The sequence below is a fragment of the Fundulus heteroclitus genome, chromosome 3 (genome assembly GCF_011125445.2).
Source record: "Fundulus heteroclitus isolate FHET01 chromosome 3, MU-UCD_Fhet_4.1, whole genome shotgun sequence".
Lineage (NCBI taxonomy): Eukaryota > Metazoa > Chordata > Actinopteri > Cyprinodontiformes > Fundulidae > Fundulus > Fundulus heteroclitus.
In genome coordinates this window covers 6,879,015-6,902,588 of record NC_046363.1, presented here as the reverse complement: position 1 = coordinate 6,902,588, position 23,574 = coordinate 6,879,015, and the positions used below count along the sequence as shown (strand labels likewise).

General features: G+C 42.9%; 3 protein-coding genes across 6 annotated transcripts in view; all 3 read left to right on the top strand.

Annotated features, from left to right (window-relative positions):
- Positions 1-601, top strand: part of ubr5 (ubiquitin protein ligase E3 component n-recognin 5) — a 55,638-nt gene extending 55,037 nt beyond the window's left edge. The window contains exon 60 of the mRNA XM_036129253.1: positions 28-601. Within this exon, the coding sequence (XP_035985146.1) occupies positions 28-84 (57 nt within the window). The 3' untranslated portion in view covers positions 85-601. The remainder of the gene's footprint in view (positions 1-27) is intronic.
- Positions 602-1,276: 675 nt separating this feature from the next.
- Positions 1,277-8,959, top strand: LOC105933128 (protein LYRIC). 4 transcript variants are annotated; one of them, XM_021321475.2, is made up of 13 exons: positions 1,281-1,955; positions 2,179-2,298; positions 2,527-2,650; positions 2,795-2,971; positions 3,242-3,292; positions 3,447-3,590; positions 4,864-4,932; positions 5,046-5,114; positions 5,210-5,352; positions 5,903-6,022; positions 6,204-6,311; positions 7,593-7,719; positions 8,042-8,959. In XM_021321475.2, exons 1-13 carry the CDS (start codon positions 1,626-1,628, stop codon positions 8,104-8,106), a joined length of 1,647 nt encoding a protein of 548 aa, XP_021177150.2. In that variant the 5' UTR covers positions 1,281-1,625; the 3' UTR covers positions 8,107-8,959. The 4 variants fall into 4 exon arrangements, with proteins under 4 accessions (XP_021177151.2, XP_021177152.2, XP_021177150.2 ...); XM_012872528.3 differs by having other exon boundaries at positions 1,282-1,955; positions 2,527-2,608; XM_021321476.2 differs by lacking the exons at positions 4,864-4,932; positions 5,046-5,114 and having other exon boundaries at positions 1,277-1,955; positions 8,040-8,959.
- Positions 8,960-10,801: 1,842 nt separating this feature from the next.
- LOC105933129 (lysosomal-associated transmembrane protein 4B) lies at positions 10,802-22,896 on the top strand. The gene is made up of 7 exons (XM_012872529.3): positions 10,802-11,043; positions 11,723-11,834; positions 14,663-14,736; positions 14,826-14,948; positions 15,038-15,136; positions 17,873-17,968; positions 21,752-22,896. Exons 1-7 carry the CDS (start codon positions 10,933-10,935, stop codon positions 21,836-21,838), a joined length of 702 nt encoding a protein of 233 aa, XP_012727983.2. The 5' UTR covers positions 10,802-10,932; the 3' UTR covers positions 21,839-22,896.
- Positions 22,897-23,574: the final 678 nt, after the last annotated feature.

Genomic DNA, 23,574 nt, shown 5'->3' with positions numbered 1-23,574 from the left:
TACGTGCCACTCTACTCTTCGAAACAGATCCTTAAACAGAAACTCCTGCTAGCCATTAAGACCAAGAATTTTGGTTTTGTGTAGAGGTTCAAGATAAAGTTGGAATTAAAGGTTACCGTTGTTAATATTTACCTAGTTCCATTTTTGTAGATTCATTTTTTTTTTTGTCCAGTTTCATGAAATTCAACATATGGTCTCTGTCTCCCCATCAGTTAATATTTGTTTGTGTTGTGAACACAACTGCATATTTTATTTGAATTTTTCTGGTTTCTGTTTTTTTCTTTTGTGGTAACGAAGAGGTCCATAACATTCCTGCATTGGCACTGTAAAATGTAAAGCCCACCACTCTGTTCTATTGGCTTAAACCTTTGATTCCCAGGAACTGGGTCTGCCAGGAAGCTGTCAGCCGAAAAATTCTAGCCAAAGATGACAGCAGTAGACATATTAAAAAGACAAACAGACACACTGTGGTTCCAATTATTTTTTTTTTTCCTTCCCTATAAAAGTACTATCTCTGACAGATCACTGCTGCCTTTGTGGAGAGTTTTTTTTCTTGTACAGGGGGAGTAGGGAATTTCAAAATAAACTTGGATGTAAATAAGTTGTCTATTGTCTTTAATTATTTTTTTTAAAAGGTTGCATTACATGTTGATGTTTTCTCATAATTTGGAGTTTATTGACTTTCAGCTTTTCAGCTAATTTAGAATGGCCATTTATTTCATTCTAATTTTTTTCCACATCACAAAAAAACCTTAAACAACAACATTGAACGACAACCACATGATTTGAAACTGAATATGTAGAAATCTTGGATTATTGCAAAGTTGTTTTTATCCTTTTTTCTTTTTTTTTTTTTTACCGTGCTTCGACCAATCAGGTCGCTGCACTGTCCCTGTTTCTAGCCATCGAGCAGGTGCTCATGATACATTTTCTTCAGCGGGACAAGTCAATTAATAAAACAGGAAATGTATACAGCGCGTTGTATACATTTCCTATGCAGATCATATGGAAAATGAATTGGTTTAATGATCAGCTAATTTAGTACAGCTGAGTGGTTGACTGATGCATCCTAATGGCACGAATGAAGAACTTGCCTCTTGCACATCTTTTCCTGCTCCTTTCTATAGAAACGTTTTAGTGGTGTGTGTGTGTGTGTGTGTGTATGTATGTATGTGTATTTGAAGCGATATCTGACACGTATTCCCTTTTTTGGGGTTGCAGTAACGGACTGCTGCCACTCGTAGATGCGACGAACAGCCCGAGTTGTAGATTTTCCCACCGCCTTGAACGCCGCATTTCTCCTCCAGTCATAACGGAGCTATATGAGGTGAACTTGCTGCACGCGCGGTCACATCCCATATATTGTGCTGCCCAGCTTAGTGGTCCATAATCTAATAATGCTCGCTGCTGGTTTAGCGGCCAGTTAGCACACCTAGTTAGTCTCGGCAGCGTGCTCGGCCTTCTGCGGGGTACCCATCTCGGGCCGATGCTGCTGGCTGATGATTTCATTGTTTGCCATCATGTCGGGGTCGTTCCGTTATTTTTAGCTAGCGTCGCTTGCTAGCTCGGCGAGTAGCGGTGAGCGCGGCGTGAATAATCGGTGTGTTGTCTGAATAAAAGGAGGCATGGAGCAGTGGCAGGACGCGGCCTCCCAGCAGCTCGGGCTGCTCTCGGGCCGTCTGACCGAGCTGTTGACCAAAGGCCTGGGGTGGCTCCGCTCCGAGCTCGGCGTGGACCTGGGGCTGAAGCCCGAGCTCATTCCGCCATGGGTAATCCTGCTGGCGGCGTGCAGCGGGCTGCTGCTGATGGTCGCCCTGTGGGCCTCGCTCTGTCGGACTGTTTTCAGAAGGCGTCCCGCTGCGAGCCCCCTGGACGACGGACTCGAGGGGAAACGCGGAGCCGCCAAGCCCCTGAAAGCAGAGGAGCCGAAGAAAAAGAAGAAGAAGGCAGAGAAGGTGGGTGACTGGCTGTTAGCGGGGCTAGTTGACAGGCTAGCGCCGCGGTGACAGATGCTGCCAATGTGGCGGCTAACGGGGGCTAGCCTCTGTTAGCCGGGGAGGGACTGGGCTCAATGTCGGCGCGTTTAGTTTTCCACCGAAAGGCAATCGGGATTTTTTTTTTATTTTATTTTTACGGCATTCTTTCTGCTCTCACTCCCGATCTGCTCCACGTTCCCAGAAAGCGCAGCCGAACGGGAGAGCCGTCGCTGAAGCGCAGGAAGGAGCCACGGCGTGCGAGGAGAGAGTGCCACATCAGCAGGCAGCGCCGGCGCAGGGCACGACCGACAAGCTCGCTGAGGTAATTCTCAATGGGCCTGATCTCTCTGCCCGATCACACAGCCGCTCATCTCTGGTGCCTCTTCACAGAAACCCCAAAGAGAAGTGAAATATGCTCCTTATGAACATTTACAGATTCACAGCGGGGGCTTTTCTGTGCTCTTCACAACAACATCCCTCTTTGACAGCCCCTCTGTTCCCCTTATGGTAAACTGCACAATCTAACCCTGTTCATGTTGCACCTCTGCAGACGAAGAAGTCCAAAAAGAAGGCCAAGGCGGCTGCAAAGGAGACCAAGGCGGCCTCTGGAGATGGCAAAGAGCCCGAAGAAGGTGAAGCAGCTCAAGTTAACCGGCGACCAATGGGTGCCCTCTGTAGGATTTGGTTTGCTTTCACCTTTTTTTTTAAAAAAAATGACAATCCTTCAGCTGGTTGCCAGCAGGTCTGAACCGCGGTGTCCGTCTACATCCTAGTGGCTTCCCTTTTAATAGAAAGTGGTGTGTGTGTGTGTGTTTCAGGCACGTGGGAGACCAAGGTTAGCAACAAGGAGAAACGTGAGCAGCGCAAGAAAGATAAGAACTCCAGCGACGGCTCGGCCAGCCCTAGAGGAGGGGAGACACCTGTGAACGCCCCCCCGGAGCAGCCCAAGGCCCCCGCTGCCCCGCCCGCGCCTGCCGGCCAGAAGAAGAAGAAAGGTTGCTTTTCAGATTGCTTTTTATTTTTATTTAACAGCTCCCTGCGTACACTTGGCATAATTAAAGCCTAAGCGGAGCAGTGTAGCCTTTTTTCTTTCTGTTGTTGTTATTGCCTCTCCCTGGTCTCTTGTTGATGAGGCGTACTAAAAATATAAGCACCGTGGGAATTAAATCTTCCCCGAGCTTTCCCTGAAGTATGTTTGCCTTCCGTCTGTGAAAACAGCCCCTCGCGGCATTTATTGACCTTCTTCTTCTTTCCTGTATTCTCAGGAGAATCTGGCAAAGTGAAGGCGGAGAAGGCCGAAGCTGTTGTCTCTCAAGGTAATTGCCAGCCGGATCGCCTCAGGTCGACCTCCTATCGATCCGTCAGCCAGGCCGGCGGCCGCTCGCCGTGGTGTAGGAGCGTACGCAGCGTGTCATCTGTTCGCCCTCTTATTTTGAAATGTCTTGTTTTTTTCTTTCCCTTCGCTGTTAGCTAACAGCATCGTGGTGCCAGAGGCGGCGGCCGCTGCTCCGGCTGACGTGGCAGCCAAGGTTGCGCCGCAGAGCGCCGCTCCAAAGACGAGCTCCTGGACGACCCCGAGGCCGACGGCTTCGCTCTGGAGACCAGCTGTTGATGGTAACGGCGTGTTTGTTTTGTTTTTTAGTTATTCATTTGTCTGGATATGTACGAGACTAAGACCTGTGATCACAATGAAATGCTAAATGCTTTAAGTCGTGTTTCAAATAGAGGAAACACTTCTTTTGAGGTTTCCTGTGCTAGACCAAACCAAAAAGTGAAATGTTGCGTTTTGTTTAACGTTTGTAGAAATATCTGGAAGGTTTCATAGACCTTTGTGTTCCGTTGCCCTCCTCCTTCGTCTGGAGAAATCCATCAGCCCTCAGAAGGCACCTAGCGGGTAAACGGGCGTAGGGTCACTCCCTAGGGCGTAGGGAAAACAACTTTTTATCACCTTTTTCCCCCCCAGACAGATTGTAAATACTCTGGAACTTTCCTCCTACTTCTTAATTATGTGCTGTCTTCTGAGAAAGCACAGAGTGGTTTCCAGCTCTTCTAGACTAAAAGGCCCACTATGCTCCCCTTCACTGTCCGTCATGGATAGAAGCGCCCACCAGGGTCATTGTCCTGGAATCAACTCCCAAAGCGGGGAGTTGTGAGTCTGCGCTGTAGCAGCCTCCCTGGGGGGCTGTTTTATGAAAGGTTTATTTCAGGATCGGGAGAGATCGGCAAACACAAATAAGGACTCAAACACTGTTTCTGTTAGAATATAAGGCACACATTTATTATTATTCCCCACAGAATACAGCACATCAAAACAATTAGCTCTTCACACACGCAAAGTAGCAAGCATTAAAGCAACAAGCTTTCAAACAAACGTGACGCTCAACAGATTCTCAGAATCAGCTCTTACCATTGACACGAACTGGGAGCCCTCAGTCCTAGGTTAAGATCAGCATTCACGATGCCGGTATTCCACACACGAACTCACGGCAGACTAACCTAGGACTGAGGGCTCCCAGTTCGTGTCAATGGTAAGAGCTGATTCTGAGAATCTGTTGAGCGTCACGTTTGTTTGAAAGCTTGTTGCTTTATTGCTTGCTACTTTGCGTGTGTGAAGAGCTAATTGTTTTGATGTGCTGTATTCTGTGGGGAATAATAATAAATGTGTGCCTTATATTCTAACAGAAACAGTGTTTGAGTCCTTATTTGTGTTTGCCGATCTCTCCCGATCCTGAAATAAACATTTCATAAAACAGGGGCCGGCGTTAGCTGAAAGTTGACCCGTACGGTCCAGCAAAAGATAAAACGCTCGGCTCAGATGTTGTTTGGACCAATGGGTGACGGTGTTGCGCTGCAGTGTCACTAGATGTGTGAAACGTGTGTGTTTCAGAGTCATGGGCTGCGCCAGTACCCTCAGCAGATCTCAATCTGGTGCCTCTAACCGGACTTGGAGTTGCTCGTAAGTTTTTTGGTTGTTTTTTTATTTTTTATTACCGGGACTCACCACTAGATGGCACAGTCCTCCAAGGCATATTTAGCTCCACTCATCTGAGCGACTGGTTGTGTTTGTAGAGGCCCAACCAGTGAGCGACCTGTCCTGGCTCAGTCAGCCCAGAGTGGACGATGAGTGGTCTGGACTCAGTATGCACTACTTTTTGGTTTTTTTTAAAGCGTCTCTGTTGAACTAGTGTAGCATCCTGGTTCTGATGCAGCTGCTCCACGTCTGTGTTTTCCAGATGGCGGTTCCGCCGACCCCAGCTCCGACTGGAACGCCCCCTCTGAAGCCTGGGGCAACTATGAGGAGCCCACCCCTGAGCCTCCTCCGACTCAGGAGCTGCCCCGCCCCGAGGCAGCCAAGGTTAATCTGATTGGAGCAGCTGTAAGTCCAACCAGGCTTCTTATTAGCGTTTTCATGATGGAGGTTAACTGTAAGTAGTGAATTATCAACCATTTCACGTTTCTGCCCTGTTGAAAATGTATGTTGTTGGGGTTTTATGTGAATAAACAAACACAATATGATAATGAAGAGGATGGAGAATGATACCTGGGTTTTTAATATATATATTTTTATATATAAAGACCTGAAAAGTGCAATGGGCGGTTGTGTTCAGCCTCCTTTGCTCTGATAAGCCTAGAGTAAATTTGCCATCATAGTAGTACACCTGGAATAAAGTAGTCAAGTTTAAAGCATTGTCACTCCACACTTTTCAGATTTTTAGCTGGAAAAACATTTATTATTTTCCACAACTGTTTTTATTGGTCTGTCAGAAACACATGAGCGATTAAAAATTTCCAATAGTAGAAAAGGTTCACGAACCTTCATATGTATACTTTTCATAGCGTTGGCTTTGATTATATGCTTGCATTTAGTACAAGTTTGTATTAAATGTCCTCTTTTGCTTATCGTTTGTCCCTGTCGTGGTTCACAGGAGGAAAATGAAGACGACATGAAGGACATGGCTGACTCCACTGCTGATGGAGCGGCTAAAACTAAGAAGAAGAAAAAGAAGAAGAAGAAAACCCCGGAGGAGGGAGGGTCACCTGGCCAGGTGAGGATGGGAACCCAGCACTAAGGGCGGTTGAGTTTTCTTTTTTGGAGATTAACGAGGCTTTAGCGTCATTTCAGCTGCAACCATGAAAATAACTAAACGGTCATTGAGCTCGTTTCTGCTTTAATTCCTACCGTTCCCAACTAGTTTTAATCCCCCGCTCCGTCTGTGTTCTGTGAAGGTGGAGGAACCGGAGAAGGAGGCGGCACCTGCCCCTTCAGTGAAGAAGCAGCCACCTGCTCAGGAGAACGCTGCTGCCGTCCAGCCCGTCAAAGCAGCTCCTGCGGAGGTCAGTGGGGCCAAGGGGCAGGAGGAAACCCAGGGTCCCATAGGCCGTATTCATGGTCCAGTAGGGCTGGACGATAATTCAATAACAATATATATCGATCGATAGACGTGTGGCGCGATAGAAAAAAATAGGGTCGATAAAAATTCGATAGTTTTCCTTCCTTCCTTTCAGCCTATCACATTAGTTGATGCTACAGTCACTACTTCCTCTCGACCAATGGTAATCGCGGACCCAGGCACGCCGTCACAAAGCGGCGTGCCACTCTTGATCCGCGATATAAAGTTCCGGGACGCAAGTTTTTCTCTAACAGCGCTCCCTAAATTGTGCAACTAACGCAAAATCAGTGCAAAATGAGCTGCAGTCTGCGTCCTTACACGCCACGACCTCTGACCTCAGTCCTGCGTCAGCCTCTCAATTATGAAACCTGAGGAGAAACTAGTGTACTATACCCACCTAAATAGGCTATTTTATTTATTTATTTGGTATATTTATTTTGGTCATTTTACTGCTCACTTTAGTTTATTCTTTGTCATTATTTAATAACATAACTCGGGTCTCTTAAGTTATTTTTCTTTAAAAAAAAATTCTGTTATGGTTAAAGTTGGTTAAATAAAGATTTAATTGGATTTTTTTTTTTTATTAAAATTAAATCATTTAGCAATATCATAAAATGTCCAGGCAGAGCTGCTCATAAAATATGGTTTTAAATATTTTCAATAATTATCAATCAATATGCATTTTTTTTAATCGATAAGCTTTTTTTCTAATCGTCCATCCCTATGGTCCAGTCCCGCCTCAGCTTCTCTGGGTTGTACCAAACAGTTGTAGCGTTTCTCAGACTCCATCTAAACACAGAAGTTGCTTTGGAGCCTAATCTCACTCTTATGTTGTATTAGTTTTCCTCCCAGTCATCCAGCTGTGAAGGACAGAGGTAGTAAAGTCAAATGTGCTGGGATCCAAAGTCCGATCCTACTTTTGGAGCCAGTCTCTCCATCGTGCTAGAGATGGTCGATCTAGATCAGTCAGAGGAGCCCTGGTGCTAATGTGTGTGCTCGATATGCACCGCGTCACCTTATGTTGCCAAACCTGCTGATACAGACTTAAGCTGATTACGATTCCTTTATAAGAACTTTAATGTCTGATAAAATAAGTTAAGAAACAGGATTAGCTTGCCCCGACCACCCTAGCAATCACAAGCAGATTATTTGGTGCCTATTTACTGTTCTCCATCTTTTCTCCTACAAAGATGTGAACATTTTTCTTCTTCTCTCCTCTGAGCAGGCGAGAGGAGACCGACCAGTGAAGGACTCGATATCCCAGAAACCCCCTGTCACACAAGTGCCACAGAAGCCGACTGAAGGAGAGCCCGCTGCCAAGCAGAACAACCTTCCTGCTCCAACACAGCAAAGTAAGACCATGGCCACTATTTGGGTGAAATCCTGTTTTTGCTTATCCCTGCAGGATAGTCACACCTCTTCTATATAAAAATCTTAAACCGGGTTAACCGATCGTCAGTGTAGTCAACCAAAAAGCTTTGGGCAAAATAGAACCTTGTAAATTAGGCTAATTTAGGGTCATTTGGTCAAGACAGAGTACAATCAAACACCTTCGAAAGAACACGTTCCTTTAAATCTGCAAATAAAGCGAGGAAAAACGACAATACAAAGAACAATAGAAAATAACTTTGATTGGGTGCCTGATGTGAGGTATTCTCTGCCCTGTTTCCACAGAAAAAACCGAGGAGAGCCAAGTGCCCAAAGCAGCGAAGAAGAAGAAGGCAAGGAGAGAGACATGAGACACCCCCGTATGCAAGAGACTTCATATCCTGTTTATGCAACCCTCCCCCCCCCCCTCCTCCTTTGACTGGGATTTGGAACGACGGTCGCTGTTGATGGACTTTACCAGAATAAAAAAAAAAGAAATGTCTGAAAATGAAACGGCTTTTTCTACACATGGTGTGTGCCAGTTGATGGGTCCTTGAAAACTGAAATGTAATGCAGTGCAATCTAATGTGATGAGGTGTTAATGATTTCTGCGTTTGATCTTCTGATAATGTCCTCTAATTCCACTGAATCAAATAACTGAAGGAGCTGTACTGTAGTCCTTAGACCTGTAGAAAAATACTGCTAAAGTTTAGAAATTTGTGGTGGTGGTGGCGGTGGATGGCGACTGGTGTTTACTGTGTAGAGAATAACGCTGGTGCAGCGCTGGGCCCAAAGGATGAACTGGCCTCCTTTTTAACTCGCTCTGATGTTGAACTCAGACTAACCGTTGGAGCTCTACAAGCTGTAAACTATTGTGATTTAAACGAGCCTCGTCCGGCACCCAAAAGGGACTCACGTAGGCTCTCTTTATTCTTTGTGTTTTTCTTTTTTCTTCTGTGATTCTAAAGAAAAAAAAAATGCCATCACCTCTGCCCGTCCTTTTCGTCTCGTCTGTTTGGCCGCTCTGTGTCTCTCGCTGTTTTTCAGCTGCAGCCTCCTGGGAGCCTCTGATGTCGCCGCTGTCATCATCGGCCTCTCTCGTTTCTTCGTTTTCCACCTCTGCTTGATTCAGAAGTCCTCAGAATCTTTTTGTAAAACCTGTTTGTAATAAAAGAAAAGCTAAAGCCATATGTAAAAAGACTAAATAAAGGCCAGTTTTTCTATCTGGGGCCTGATTCCTTCCTGATAAATATATGTTGCAACTTGGCTCTACAGCTGTACTCAAAATCCCTGTAGCTTTTTATTTCACCTGCAATATTTGTTCCAAATCAAAATATGAAAAGAATCAAGTCAGGAAAAGGGAATATCTGGCTGTTTCAGAAAGTATCACCATTTTCCTTTACAAACTCCGAACTTTTACAGTATAAACTGGATAATGCAGTGCTTCCTGAGCTACTAATTAAAAGCGTAATTGATGTTGATGTCGAGAACTGCTTTACCTCTGAGGAGCATGGAGTTGTCACGGATCTGTTTAAACAATGTGCAAAACAGCAGCCGCAACACCTGCTGCCAGCGTCCTTAGATAAGGGCCCCTGTTTGACACTGAAGTTACATTTAATAATACAACTAGAATCGGCTGCATGCATGTCATCAGTCTTGGATTTCTAATAACTCTTCCAAACCTGTCGGGTATTTACCTGGTCTGGTATAATTGGGATTGAACTGGTTATAATGTTTTAATAAAAAAAAAAAAAACTTTAATGGCAAAACTCGCGACTCTGTATGAAGAAAATAACAGGTTAAAATTTGGAATTTAATCCGCTGGGCCACTTTCTCGAAATCACGCGTTACATCATGGGATTTGAGTCCATCTTCTCTCGGGTGTTTATCACCGGCAGGAGCGAGCGCGACCTTGCAGTCTCCTCTAGACAGCGCACATTAACAGGTAGTTCACCGGAAGTAGCGCTACAAAATAAGTTTTTGCGAAGGTCATTAACAGATGAAGGAGGCTTCAAACTGCTTAGGTTCTCCTGTAGCTAGTCTTTATCGTTAATTTTAGCATAAAAATAATTCTGTTAGGCACAGTAAATGATGGGTAAAAGAAAAAGGTCTGACAGATAGTAGCTGAGGGCTACAATCAGATAAGGCATGTTGGTAAATAATCATAGTATCTACATTTACAGTCCTCATAATGTGGAACATAGATTTGTAAAATGCAAATGCAGATTGGTAATATTGCGTTAAGTGCCTGACTCAAAGGCACATTGACGTGCCCAGAGAGGAGCATGTCCCAAATGTACCTATGACTTTCTAAGAGCACAATGACCACACTTCCCAGTAATCCTTGGGAAAAATTTATAATTTTGCTTAATCTAATATTTAACTGAATAAGTTAGTTTAATTTAGCTAAGTATTTCATCAGGTATTGTCACATTTAACATTTTTCTTGTTATGATATAGTCTAAGTCTCACAAAATATGGCTGTTAATTGTAAAGTATGGAACTAAGGCCCATACGCCTGCCTTTAGTTTTACTATAGTTATATTACATTTGCTTGGTAAATTCGAATGAAGATTCAGAGCTAATAAGCTCCAACATCCATAAATAACGAGTAGTTTAATTATTTTTTAGTAAAAAAACATCCCTCCCAAAAAATATATATATATGGATTTCCGCCGTGTTGGATTTTGAGATTGGTCAGAAACGTAATTTCTCGCACAATCAAGTATGATGACCTAGGGTCCTTTATGTTAATATTCCTAATTCAACATAAGAAATTTCTGCTTCTTAATGAAGTTGACAACTATTCCTTTAACTGATAGTGGGAAGAAATCACACTTAACTGAAGGGAGTCTAAGTGCTGGTGCTGAAACACAATTTATAAATGTTTTTCCAGATGCTGGTGCTTTAAAAAAAAGTCTTTCTCCACTAAAGTTGTATTTATAAAATTTAAAACAATCACGATTCGAATTGCGCTTTCTGCCGCAACGCGAAATCGAGCTTTTAATCTGAAATCGCATTTCGCGCTTCCGCCTCAGACGTCGGGCAGCTTGACGCAGCTGCGCTTTAATCCTCTCAGAGGCGATCAGTAAACAGCGGACAGACCTGCAGCGGGTGGCTCTCCGTCTCGTCGTTTCTCGGACAGACTCGGCGCTCAGCGGACGTGCATCGGGACATCGTGGGGACCCCGCGGGTAAATGTGGACAGACAAGAAGATGACGTCCCCGTGGGACCGCTGGTACTCCACAAGCTGCTGCCTGTGCTTCCATGTGCGCACAGGAACCATCATCCTGGGGGTCTGGTACATGGTGAGCATCTGCCTGTCACCCGTTGCTTCCCATGTAGACCAATTATGAAACGAGCGCATCAGCAGGGAAGCACCATATGGCCTCAGTGAGGACGTCAGGTTGGACACCTGCTCCCATCCAAATAAGGATGGTCAATTCTTCCAGGGTGTCTGATTGTCATTGTTTACCTCCTATTCCCTAAGATTATAGTAGACAAGCGGATGAGTCCAGCTATGTGCATGCGGCTGTCATGGTTTATTAGGTTATTTGTCTAATTTGAATGGGTTTTAAGTCATCCGCTGAATCCAGCAGCCTTTCTAAGTGAAGGTAGAGGACTGGGTTAACTGAACCGTAATGCCACTTGTGGAAAAAGCCCTCCTCTACTTTCTATGAATAAATTAGCAGCGGGTCTCTTCAGGTAGCAGATTTTGTGTCAGGTTGCCTATTGAATGGCGAGAATGTTCCATTGCTTCACCCCATCAATGGGGACAAGTGAGTCATCATCAGCATAATGAGCAGAGTAAAGGCTCGGGTAGAGGTAGTGTCCTAACAAATGGCTCAACGTTCATGTGCTCATAGCATCTCTTTTGCCCAACACACCGAATTCATTTATGCATCTTTGCCTCCTGCTGATGCCCTGTTTTACTCTACTTTGCCCATGTTGCCGTCTTCATCTGCACATATGTCCTCTGTCCCTAAGCTCATCAATGCCGTGGTGTTACTCATCCTGCTCACAGCGCTGAGCGATCCTGAAAAGTACCACCTGACCAGCGCTGAGTTGGCGAATGACCTAGATGTCATGGATGATGCCAGTAAGTATATCCCAAAAGATCCCAGTGTTTTATCATAGCTGGCCCATGAAGTGGGTGTGTTGTGCTGGGATTTTATGTGGTTGACAAACACAAAGTAGGACAGAATTGCAAAGTGGAAGGCATGCATCGGTTTGTTTCCAAATCTTTTATTTATTTTTTTTTATAACTAAACTGCTTAGGAATTTTGTGGCCATTTGTATACTGACCCTTTATAAATAGATACCCCTAAATAAAATCCAATGCACCTAATTGCTTTCAAAGGTTGCCTAATTAACAAAATAGACTCCAGTTGTTTCATAATTGAATATCATTAAATATACAACTGTTCTGTGAAGGTTTTAGAGGTTTGTTAGAAGACAGCAGAGAGGTCAGGGAAAATGTTGTGGGGGGAATCTAAAGCAGGGTTAATTAATAAAACCTTATTCCAAACTTTAAACATCTGGCAGAAAGTGAACGCAACAACTACTCTCTGAAATATAGTGGAGGTAGCATCATGCTGTGGGGATTCAGCTCTTCAGCGGGGAAAGGGGCTTAGAATGACTTAAATCCTGGCAGATAACAAAGGCTAGGGGCTGGAAACGCCGTGTGAATGGGATGGAGGTTTACCGTCCAGCAGGACGATGACCATAAACATGCAGCGCTAGCTACAATGTTTAGGTCAAGGCATATTCATGTGTTAAAATGGCAGTACAGAAGTGAATTTAAATGAGAGTCTGTGGCTATTTAAAACTCGCTGTTCACAGATGATCTGTGTCCCATCTGACTGAATTCGAGCTATTCTGCACTGAAGAATGTGCAACAAACTCAAACTGTGGATGTGCTAAGCTGGCAGAGACATACCTGAAGAGACAACTTCACAATTTCTTTTATCAGAGGGGCTGAAAACAAATCCACGCTACAGTTTTTGGATTTTTGTGTGAAGAAACTGGAAAATGTTGTATTCTTTTCCTTCCAATGCACAGCATCTCACGAACCCCTGTTATATTACATTGAAGTTTAAAATTCCAACAAAACATTCAAGGCACTGTATCTAGTAGGCCTTTTGAACTAGTTAGTTGTTTCTGCTCTGTTTGAGACTAAATTCCACACTGTGACAGACTACTTCATGTTTTCCTTGTGGAGTCATATACATAAACTGGCTAACACATAGGTAATGTAATACTTGGCTTTGTTTTTAGAATACCTCTCATTCTTAACTAGAGGACAGTTGACACCTTTGTCTGAATCTAACACCCAAAAAAGCTACTTTCCATCTGTCCAAAGACTTAGAAAAATCCCTCTTAGTCCAGGAGTCCCATATGGAGACCCATGCCATATGGCTTTGAGATTCACTGATTGGGAATGACTATAAAGTCCCCGGATTAGAGTCACCCATTGATGCAGTCTGTGTTACATCTGGTGCCGTCTCACCACTTCTGTGGTGTTACTTCTGTGACAATTATTAAAATCATGACCGAGTTTTCTCCAATTAGAACAACCTCACTGGAACCCCATGGGGTTCATGTGAGGTTGTTCTAATTGGAGAAAACCTTCTGTCTGGAAAAAAAAAAAACATCATTAGAATATCGCCTCATGCCGGAAAACAACTCAGTCACGATTTTAATAATTGTTAATAATATTTGGCCAATTACCCTCATGTGCTGTGCACAAACTATAGAAATCTAACTGCAAAAAGGTTGAAAAAATGACTTCCAAACGGTTGGTTGGTTTGTGTTTAGAAAGGCACATCCAAATGTGTCAAGTCAAAGTTGTCAAAGTTGGAAGGCTGTTTTTTTTTTTTACTTATTTTAAATCCTGCATCAAGATACTTTTTTTTTAAATATAACATGTCCTATTTAAACAAATGTTAATTTGAGACATGGTTTTGTTTGATACATTTTAACACACTGGCTTGCTATTAGTGTTTCATTTGAAAAATGATTATATTAAGTTATAGAGTCAACTGTTTTTGGTATTGTTTGGAGTATTGGTGTCATGATCTTATACTTTGCCCACTGGTCGTATCTCCTGGTATGTTATCGGTTATTGATTACTATCGGTTATCGGCCTTCGGAAGGAGAAAGTTATCAGTTATCAGTTTGATAAAACTGATCATGCATTTCTACTATATTTTTTTACAAGGTTAGCTGTACTTAAAAATATTGGAACATCCACAGCTTCCCTCTTAAATTGACTCCAAAACATAATCACAATTATTTTCTTAAACTTAAAGCACTTAAAGAACAATATAGGAATACATTTTCAAAACAGAATGAATGAATATAAATAAAATATTATTATTATTTTTTTTTTACAAAATGTACAAAAACACAAGATTAAACAAAGAAACTAAACATGAAGAAATTAACTCATAAGGCCATACCTGAAAGAACATAAATTACAGGAAAAGGAAGAAAGACAGAATCACAAGCACAAGACCCAACCTGATACACGATGGATTCACACACAGGCAGGATGTTCTCTCACTGAAGTGTTTCAGCTCTGCCACATTTTTTAAATCTGATTCTGCCAAACCCTTATGCCATGCTATGTAACTCAGTAATTGGTTTTCCTGCATCGCGCTGAGCTGATGTTAGGTAAGATAAACACAGAGTGAACCAAACACTGAGGTTTATCTGCTCTCAGGTGGATGCGTGCCGTACGCCGTGCGTTGTTTCTGGTCTGCTCACACATCAGCAGGACGTCATGCTGTAAACCTTTTCAGAAATGAAACCTGGAGCTTAGTGTGTCTGAGCCACACTGACTGAAAGGCGAAATGGTTGTTCACAGCAGAAATGTGTACAGGTGGAATTACTAAATTAAAGTTATTTTTTTTTTTGCTATTGCAGACATGTGCATTGCCTCGGCAATCTCCCTGCTGATGATACTTATATGTGGGATGGCAACATATGGTGCATACAAGGTAAAGTCAACGGCTTCTTGTGTGATCTCTATTCCCCCAACCCTGCAGACGAAGTCCTACTTTCTGTCTCACGCTTTTCTTTGTTGCAGCTGCGGGCCGCATGGATCGTCCCCTTTTTCTGCTATCAAATATTTGACTTTGCTCTCAACGCCCTGGTGGCTGTTAGCATTGTTGTGTACCCGAACACAATTCAGGATTACCTACACCAGCTGGTAAGGTTCTAGTCATTTAAGTCAAACTGAGGGATGGTGCCCAGACTTTACCTCTGCGCTGTATAACGACGCGTGTTTTCTGATTCCAGCCTGATAACTTCCCTTACAAAGAGGAGGTCGCTGCTCTCAGCAACATCTGCCTGGTCCTTATTGTGTTGCTCTTCATCGGCTGCATCATCGGCTTCAAGGTAACGCTCTCTCTCTCCACTGTAAGAATTTAGACTTATATCCCGCAGTTTTTTTTTTTTTTTTTTTAGAAGAGCAAAAATACTTTTTTGTAACCTTTATTTTGCACATCCTCACATCCTTTTTTTTAACGTTGGCAGGTTTGACGTAACAGTATGAAACTAAGACACATATTTAACTATATACGTATGTGACAATGACTTCATGGATATACTTAGTCTGATATTTTATGACAACTGCAATAGACTAGCGACCTGTCCAGGGTGTACCCCGCCTCTCGCCCATTGACAGCTGGAGATAGACACCAGCACACTGCAAAAACATGACTAAAAATAGGTAAAATTTTCTTGAAATTTGTGTATTTGTCCTTGATTTGAGCAGCAAGTTTACATAATCTGCCAATGGAATAAGATTTTTGCACTTAAAATAGCAGCAACTCATCTCCATCATCTTATTTCAAGTGTAGTTGATATTGGCATATCATCTTATTTACCTGCTCGAATTAAGGGCAAATACACTAATTTCAAGAAATGTTTACTTATTTTTAATTCAGTTTTTGCAGTGCACCCCTCGGGACCCCAAAAAGAAATAAACATGACGGAAAATGGATGGATGGATGGATTTTATGACAAGAAGTTTGTTTGTGTGGGATATATCTGAAGTGTCCACAAATGAATCTGTAACAGGATTATTATTGCTTTTATTAACGACAGAAAAACAGCAATTACTCTGAGTATTGCTCAGATAATGCAATTAAATATTATGTATTTAATGATGCTGCCTATAACATTTACTTGTATCTGTATGCAAAAAGTTAGGACAAAAACGTGTTAAATTTAGTAATTTTCCACTTCTTAATGTGCAGAATATTATTCCTTTTGCAGCTCTGCTCTCTGTAGAGTAGCACACGCTAGTTTAAGCTGGCTAGTCAGGCTTTCTGATCAGGCCTCCAGGCTGCACTCAGTTGCTTAACAGAGGTACCGGCCTCTGCGTCTATGGCAACCCCCCAAGTTTTCCAGCCAGTCACATTTATCTGTCTTGCATGTGAGGGAGACATGTAAGAGCTCTCATTCAGCCCACTGACAGGCAGTGAGCAGCAAGAGGCAGAGGAGCTGCAGAGCTGCATTACTAACTCTGGACTCAGTCTTGGTATGCTTGATTCTTTTTCTGCAATTCTGTAATTGTAACGGCATAAAACCTCAGTGTCTACTGTCCATACTCGATCCAGTTGATCTTGTTCTTTTTCAACTTTTTTTGCACTAACAAAAAAAAAAAGATTAAAATCTGACATGATGAGGCAGTTGGTAGAACTGTGGTCCTGGGTTTGAATCCTGGCCTGGCGTCTTCCTGCGTGGAGTCTCTATGTTCTCCCGGTGCATTCATGGGTTTTCTCCAGGTGCTGCAGCTTCCTTCCACTCTCCTAAAACATGACTGTTAGGAGAATTGGTCTCTCCAAATTGTTCTTATGTGTGTGGATGATAGTTCATCCTGCGTCTCTGTCGCCCTGTGATGGACTGAGAACCTGTCCAGGGTGTATCCCGCCTCTCGCCTCCAGCCAGAGGTGGGGAATCCAGCTTCAGAAAGTCAAAGCCCTGCCTAGTTTTCCTTCACCCTGTTCACTTAACTGAGTGATTCCAGTTCCTGTCTGCCGTGAAGCTGGAAATGCAAATGGTTGGAACTAATCTCTAGCTTTTGACTTTCTGAACCTGGGTTCCCCACCTCTTCCTCCTGTCCCTTTGATTTATAGACAGCAAAGCTTTCAGATTAGGAATCTAGAGCAATAGCCAGGTTTCAGTAATATTCCTCCCCTGTTCAGTGAAATAATTCCCTTTACACAACAAACATCTTAACTCTTGTATAATCCCCTGCAGGTTAAACGAGCTGCCTCTGTCTCTGGAAATAGATCTTTGCACTCCTGAGGAGTTTTTCTTTTTTCTTTTTAAAACACAGAGCCGTCAGGGCATTGACTAGCCCGTCTAATTGGGTTATGATAGTAAGAAAGTAAGAGAGCTCTGACTGGCTCTGGGCCAGGAAGCAGATGGACAAAGAGATGGACTGGGCAGATGGTGTTGTGTTTAAAGGAGGACTTCCAGTAGCAGGCTGCCTGCTGTGGTAGCAGAACACACCAGGAGCTTGTTTTTCACAACTGTTAAATGATGTATTTGGCTTAGGCACATCCTGTAAGTAGAGACTGAGGGTTTCAGCCTTTCATGCACTATGAGGCATGCTGTTCATGTAAGTGGAATGCCATATCCATCTCTGCATGCAGTCAATAATTGATTTAACGCAGCTTCTCTGGATGGGGTGACCCATCTGCAGCCATGTAAACTTACTTTAATATGAAAAAAGAGCGTTTGTTTGTCAGCAGTGCTTCCAGCTCCTGGAGATATGCTATACTAACTTTAGACCACTCAGAGCAGAAAGCCTGAAATGATCTCACTATAGTGAGTAAAATAAAGCCAAAAATACAGATGAAGGCTCTGAGGAAGGCAGTAGCTTTATATAGATCTGCATTTATAAATATCAGGGCTTCTTGGTAGCCACCAGCAGATGCTCACTGGAGTCCAAACTAAACTCACAAACTATCTCCTGCACAGTTGTGCTTCTAAGTCATGTTGATTCTGATTTATTATTTGCTAAAACCTTCAAGGTTTTTCTCAGTATTGTTGGTGTGTGGCGATCCGTAGTTCTTATTTACCTTTTTTGTCCTCTCTCTTTTCTCCTTGTTTTGGTGCCAGGCCTATCTGATAGCATGTGTGTGGAACTGCTACAGATACGTGAGCGGCAGGGGGGCTTCTCAGATCCTGCTCTACGTTACCTCCAACGAGACCACGGTGAGTTACTTCATATGACCTGTATACTGCGCTTGAAAAAAAACCCCGTTGAATTTTAAACCACTTCTTGTTGTCTGAAAAGTTCTGACTTCTTAATATGCACAGATAGGGTGTTTATGGGGACGCATGTATTCCATAAACGTATTAATCTGGTCTCATCTGAGCTGAGCACCTTGTGTGTGTTTGCTGTGTCCCCACCTGATTGGGTTCTGTTAATGGCCTGGACAGAGTTCTGTGAGATCAAAGTTTGGGGTGTTGTTTTATAATCCTTTTATAAACCCTGCTTTAATTACCCCACAAATTTCTTCCTGACCCGTCTGCCGTGTTTCTGGGTCTTCACAGTTCAGTTTCTTCTGTTTTTCTACTGAAATATAAACACAGTTTTACGTTCTTTACTGAATAGTAATTGGAAAATTTGGTCGGACTTGATTATATTTAATGAATCAGGAAAAAGGGTTGGCTGAACATAATGGCACGCCGCACTTTTCAGATCTGTAGCCGTAAAAAAAAAAAAAAACTTTTAAGCCTTTCATTCTTTTTCTTCCTCTTCACAATCGTCCACTGTTTTGTGTTGATCTGTCGCATGAAATCCCAATAAAATGAAGTAGAGGCCTGGAGTTGGGACGTTTACTCCAGCATGAAACGGTGTTTGACGTTGAGTTGTGTCTTTCTTCCACATCTATATCCAACAACCCAGCTCACAGCTGTGGAAAAACTAAGCTTTTATTTTCACTTCCATCCAGGTCTGTGCTCATGTTTTTATCATCTGCGTAGGTTTCCTCCTGCCTGGCCCAGCCTGGCTGCTGCAGAGCCAGCATGTTGAAGGGAGGAAGGAAATATAAAGCCGGTCTGTCTTAGCAGGAACTTTTACAGAGGCTGCAGTAGCGTGGATGAAGAGACTGAGATGGAGAGATGAGGCTCTATCCTGCCAAAGCCATTAGAATGGTGCCTCCATACCATAAAGGAGGACTGTCTGTGCGTTTCGGTGGCTCTTGTTGGAGTCCTGTTGCTTAGGTCTGGCACTCTACCGCTGCCACCCACGCGCTAATTAGAAGCACTTATACAGCGACAGAAGGGGGGGAAGAGAAATAAGGCTGTGGAAAAGCTAATGACCTGTTTTGACTCTCCGCTGAACCATAAGGGAAGCTCTTAATACCCGTCTCCGTACAGAGCGTTATTTGACTTTCCTTTTGTTTTCTGAGGAACACGCGTTGCCAGTCTGCAGCTTAACTCTCCTCAGAGTGTACAACTGTGCAACTTGTCAAAAAAACACTCCACATCCTGATGCGCATGGGGTTTTATGCGGCGTCGTGAACTTTGAGGAAGCAGGGAGAGCTATAGGTTCCTGATGAGTAAAACACCTGGGCTGTATAGAAAGGCAGCAGGCGGGCTCTCTCCGGCACACACGAGTAAAAAAAAAACACGGCTGAAAGCAGGAACCTGTCCATTTATCGCCTAAAATCGGCTTCCAGCCTACAGGTATGCTTATTCAGTTGAACGAGGCAAATTCAATTAGAGCTCCGCAGAGACTGCAAGCAGGTTTGTGGCTTCTTATTAACAGCTTGAGTGGTGAAATGTTAGTAATACCGTGGTTTAGGTCAAAAGTGCACAAAGACAGCACATGAGGGACAAGTTACTGGACATGCATAAGTTGCTCTCTCCCACACAGAAGCATTAAGTTACCTTTGAAATGCATCAGAGCGGGAAACAAGAGTAATTTCTCTTCAGTGAGGCTGACGTGGGGGGATGACGTCTGCTTGGACATTTTCTGTTGGGCAACGGCGTCGGTGAAATTGTTGCAGAGGTCGCTAATCAAATCCATTGATTAACCAACATTAACCAGTGTTTTACACCTATGTAAAGCTGAAACCATGCCGTCAGAGGAGAAAGGCATCAGCAATGGCCTTTGCAAAGCAGCCTATGCTTCCATTTCTAAAGGGATGTTCAGTCACTCTTAAATCATTTTAGGTCCATCATTTACCTAAATTTAGTGGTGAGAACGATTTTGTACAAGTAGACATCCTTTCAGGCAGCTGCCAGTCTTCCCTGCAGTGGACCACAGTGTGCATTTAGAAAAACTAAAGAAAAAGTCTTCTTTGGGAATGATAAAACGAATGTCCCAGCGTGGCTTATTTGATTTGCAACTCTGCATGGAAATTAAAAAAAATAAAAAATCCAAGGAGTATGTCTGGAACATGTTCGTGGTTGAAAGACTGCAAGTTTCCCCTCACTATAAGCAGAATAACTATCAGAAAGTTCTTTATCGGCTCTGCATCCACGTCAGCATGACAGTGTCTGCTGTTTCCCTGTGGTTGTTGTCCAGGTACGGGGAAACGGGAAAAGGAACCGCTGCGTGGCTGTGGGTTCCCTTGTAAAAGCCAACACTGTGAGGTGTTTCAGAGCCGGTGTTTCAGGTCATGTCTGCACGGACTGTCTTTCTCAATAGCTTATTGTTTAAAACGTGAGACCCACTAGTCAGACACATGGTGCTGTATATGAAATCAGCTGAGCCGTACAAGGAGCTTGCATTTTTGTTGGCAGCGTGATGAAACGGGCCGTTGGGCTACACAGAACCGGGACAAAGCTGGGTTTGCTCAGCTGGTGGATGGCTAAGCACCGAGCATGGTTAAAGACACTTTTTAGATTCAGAGCGGAGAAGTAGGAGTTTTACTGCACAATTATCATCGTTGAAAAACAACCAACTGTTATAAACTCAGAAACTTTAGAAACTTTACAAACAGAAGATTCTTACACTTGCATTAATACAGTATTTAGAGTTAATCATTAGAACATGCATGCTGTCAGTTTCTCAATTTTCCTTTGGTGGGATCTCAGGTTTGCTTTTCTGATCTCTTAAAAAACAAACTGGTTGCTGGTATTACGAAACAAATGGAGTGATTTCTGTTTTCATAGGTTAGGGATAAGCATTAAAGACATGTTACCCGCCAATATTTGGCTATATTGGTTTGTTTGTCCACAGCTTTAATATAGTGAAGACATTCATCATAGACTGGAATTACATTTAGTATGAGAATCATGGTTTGCAAAGGTGAGAATGTCCCTGTCACATAAATGTAAAGAAATGAACATTATTGGTTGCACTTAACAAAAAGCGACGTCACAGCTGGTCTCTGCTCGTCCAGCGTCTCCCAGACTGAGACGAGACAAAGTAAAAATGTGGCTGGGCCGAGATGAGACCCAGACTTGAAAATGTCTTGAAACCAAGACCAGCTTCACAGTATCACAAAACTACGGGTTGCTTTTCAGTATTACAGATAAAGTTGCTATGTTTGCACAGTATGTAACTTTTTCATTTAAGAATTCAAACTATACTTATAATTTAGTCCTTAGGTTCCTCTGCCAGATAATTACATGTGTTGAAAAGTCCTATTAAGGGGAAATCCTACTTTAATCGTGGTTTTTGGTTAAAATAACATTCACTCATGTACATATCGTTTTTTTATCTCTTATTGTATTTCCCCTAGTGTTCATGTGTTTATGCTTAACATGTGTATGCTGTGAGTGTGTAAAACCACTGTCTGTGGGAACAATCTTGGCCAATAAAGCTGATTTATTGTATTGTTTTCAGCCTTACGTTGACCCGCTCAGCGCATTCTCGACATCCGCATTAAACTATTCGGTTCCTAGTTTTATGTTTTTCTAACGTTTTCCTCCATACATCCCGCATGCCCTGCGGGTCATATTTGTCGGAGATTTATTCAAAGCGACGCTAAAGCGAAAAAGCAACGCTGATCCTCTGCCTGTGGCCGTTTGTATGTGCAGGTGCTGCTGCCTCCGTATGACGACAGCGTCAGCGTCCCTTGCAAACAGCCTCCTGCGTCCTACATCTGTGCCGAGGCCACGGCGTGAAGACGTTCCGCTGACTGGATTCTGCTGTTAACACACTCCATCAAAAAATAACGCGCCACACTGCCTCTCCAGTAAACACTAGAGTCCTAAATATCCGTGACATGTACAAAAGCCTCCAGCGCACACATGCACACGTGCTCACCACCATCATCACCGTGACGTCCCATCCCTTCTGGGTATTACCGATGAACTTCTATCTTCTCTATTATCTATCTGTTTTCTTCCTCTTTGGTTGATTCCAGAAAGGATTAGCATTGTTATGCGTTAGAATTGGGCTAAAATGACATGAAAGCTGTAGAAAGTTGGCTACATTGCATATATATTTTTATTAGTTATATTTATTGTGTGTGTGTGTTTGTTGGTGACAGTGTTTTGTGGGTCTTAGTTTATTTGGTCATATTTATCTCATGCACAGAGTCAACAGTGAACATGCTGGCCACAGTATGGGCCAGTGTATTGGTCTCGTCTCGTCTCGGCTCGTGATCAGGGTTGGATTGCCTTCTCTCACAACTCTCTCTCTAATGGGTTGCACTTTATAAGCTCATGTATGAAGGTTCCCCTTAACCTGAAGTCCCGTAAAGAGATGCATCTGCCTGTATTCTGACATGATCAAAGAGCAGCACTAATGTATGTCAAGCATATCGGCTTTTTAAAAAAAAAAACTATTACAATTGTTATATTATTGTAATTTGGAGTGTAGAGCTGTGCAGGTGAACTTTTAACTGTGTTTCTACTGACGGGCGAGAAATGTCTTAGCTTGCTGTACTTCTATTTTTAAAGCACATTAGAGGCACTGGTCTGGAATCAGTTTGCTGCGTGAATGACGAGAACCTGGAGCTTTAGAAAAGCAGGCCATGGTTGTGTTTTTTCTATCAAGGAAAAGGAGAAGGGGAGCTTTTTGAAGCGTGTGTCAACATTACACAACCCCACTCCGCCAGATGGACTTCTTGGCTTGTTGCTCCCCCGAAAACAAAACGTTCTGCGAGGATGCAAAAGTCACTGCTGTATTTAAATAATTAAGGTGATATTTTTGGTCTATTAAAGTCAAATTTCCCTGACAGATGGTGTGTGTTTTTATTTTAAATCTTGAATTTGTGTATCAAGTCAAAACTCAGTTTGTGCATCAAGCATTAAATTGACAGAAGTATTCATATACCCTATGAACTCTTTCACATAACTTTAAATATATTTTTCTGGGTCTATGCACAAAAGACTGATACAAACTGAGTGTCACACAACTGTGGCGAAGAAGGAAAATTATAAATATAAAAAAAAAAGACAGTATCTTTCAATTAAAAACCTGAAACCCGTAGTATTTCAGATGTATCCCCCTTTATTCTAATATCTCTACACAAACGGCCTCATGGAGACCAAGGAAGATATCAGACAGGTCGTGATTAAAGCTGGGAAAACGTTTAAAGTAAGATAGGGTTTTAAGATAATATTTTAAGCTTTTAAGGGTCTAGGAAATTCAATCCATCATCTGAAAATGGAAAGGGTGCTTTGGGTGCTTTGGGTGCTTTGTCTGGGCAAAAAAAAAAAAAAAAAAAACCTGCAGGAGATCATCAGGAGGGACAGGAACGCTGGTGAGAGTTTAGAGGAAGATGAGTTGCTACTCAGTTGAGGTGGTTTGAATATGATCAGAAATTCAACCTGGACGCCTCCCTCTGGGAGGAGACCCCGGGGAAGACCAGAACCAGAACTCTCTGAAGGGACTATATATCCCACTTAGCCTG

What these genes read in the sequence shown, in the direction of transcription:
- LOC105933128 (XM_021321475.2), top strand. Translation starts at nt 1,626, where the DNA reads ATGGAGCAGTGGCAGGACGCGGCCTCCCAGCAGCTCGGGCTGCTCTCG. An exon ending in CGAAGCTGTTGTCTCTCAAG is followed by an intron (nt 3,293 to 3,446) that starts GTAATTGCCAGC and finishes CTTCGCTGTTAG; the next exon opens with CTAACAGCATCGTGGTGCCA. An exon ending in TCCTGCTCCAACACAGCAAA is followed by an intron (nt 7,720 to 8,041) that starts GTAAGACCATGG and finishes CTGTTTCCACAG; the next exon opens with AAAAAACCGAGGAGAGCCAA.
- LOC105933129 (XM_012872529.3), top strand. Translation starts at nt 10,933, where the DNA reads ATGTGGACAGACAAGAAGATGACGTCCCCGTGGGACCGCTGGTACTCC. An exon ending in AGATGTCATGGATGATGCCA is followed by an intron (nt 11,835 to 14,662) that starts GTAAGTATATCC and finishes TTGCTATTGCAG; the next exon opens with ACATGTGCATTGCCTCGGCA. An exon ending in TTACCTCCAACGAGACCACG is followed by an intron (nt 17,969 to 21,751) that starts GTGAGTTACTTC and finishes TTGTATGTGCAG; the next exon opens with GTGCTGCTGCCTCCGTATGA.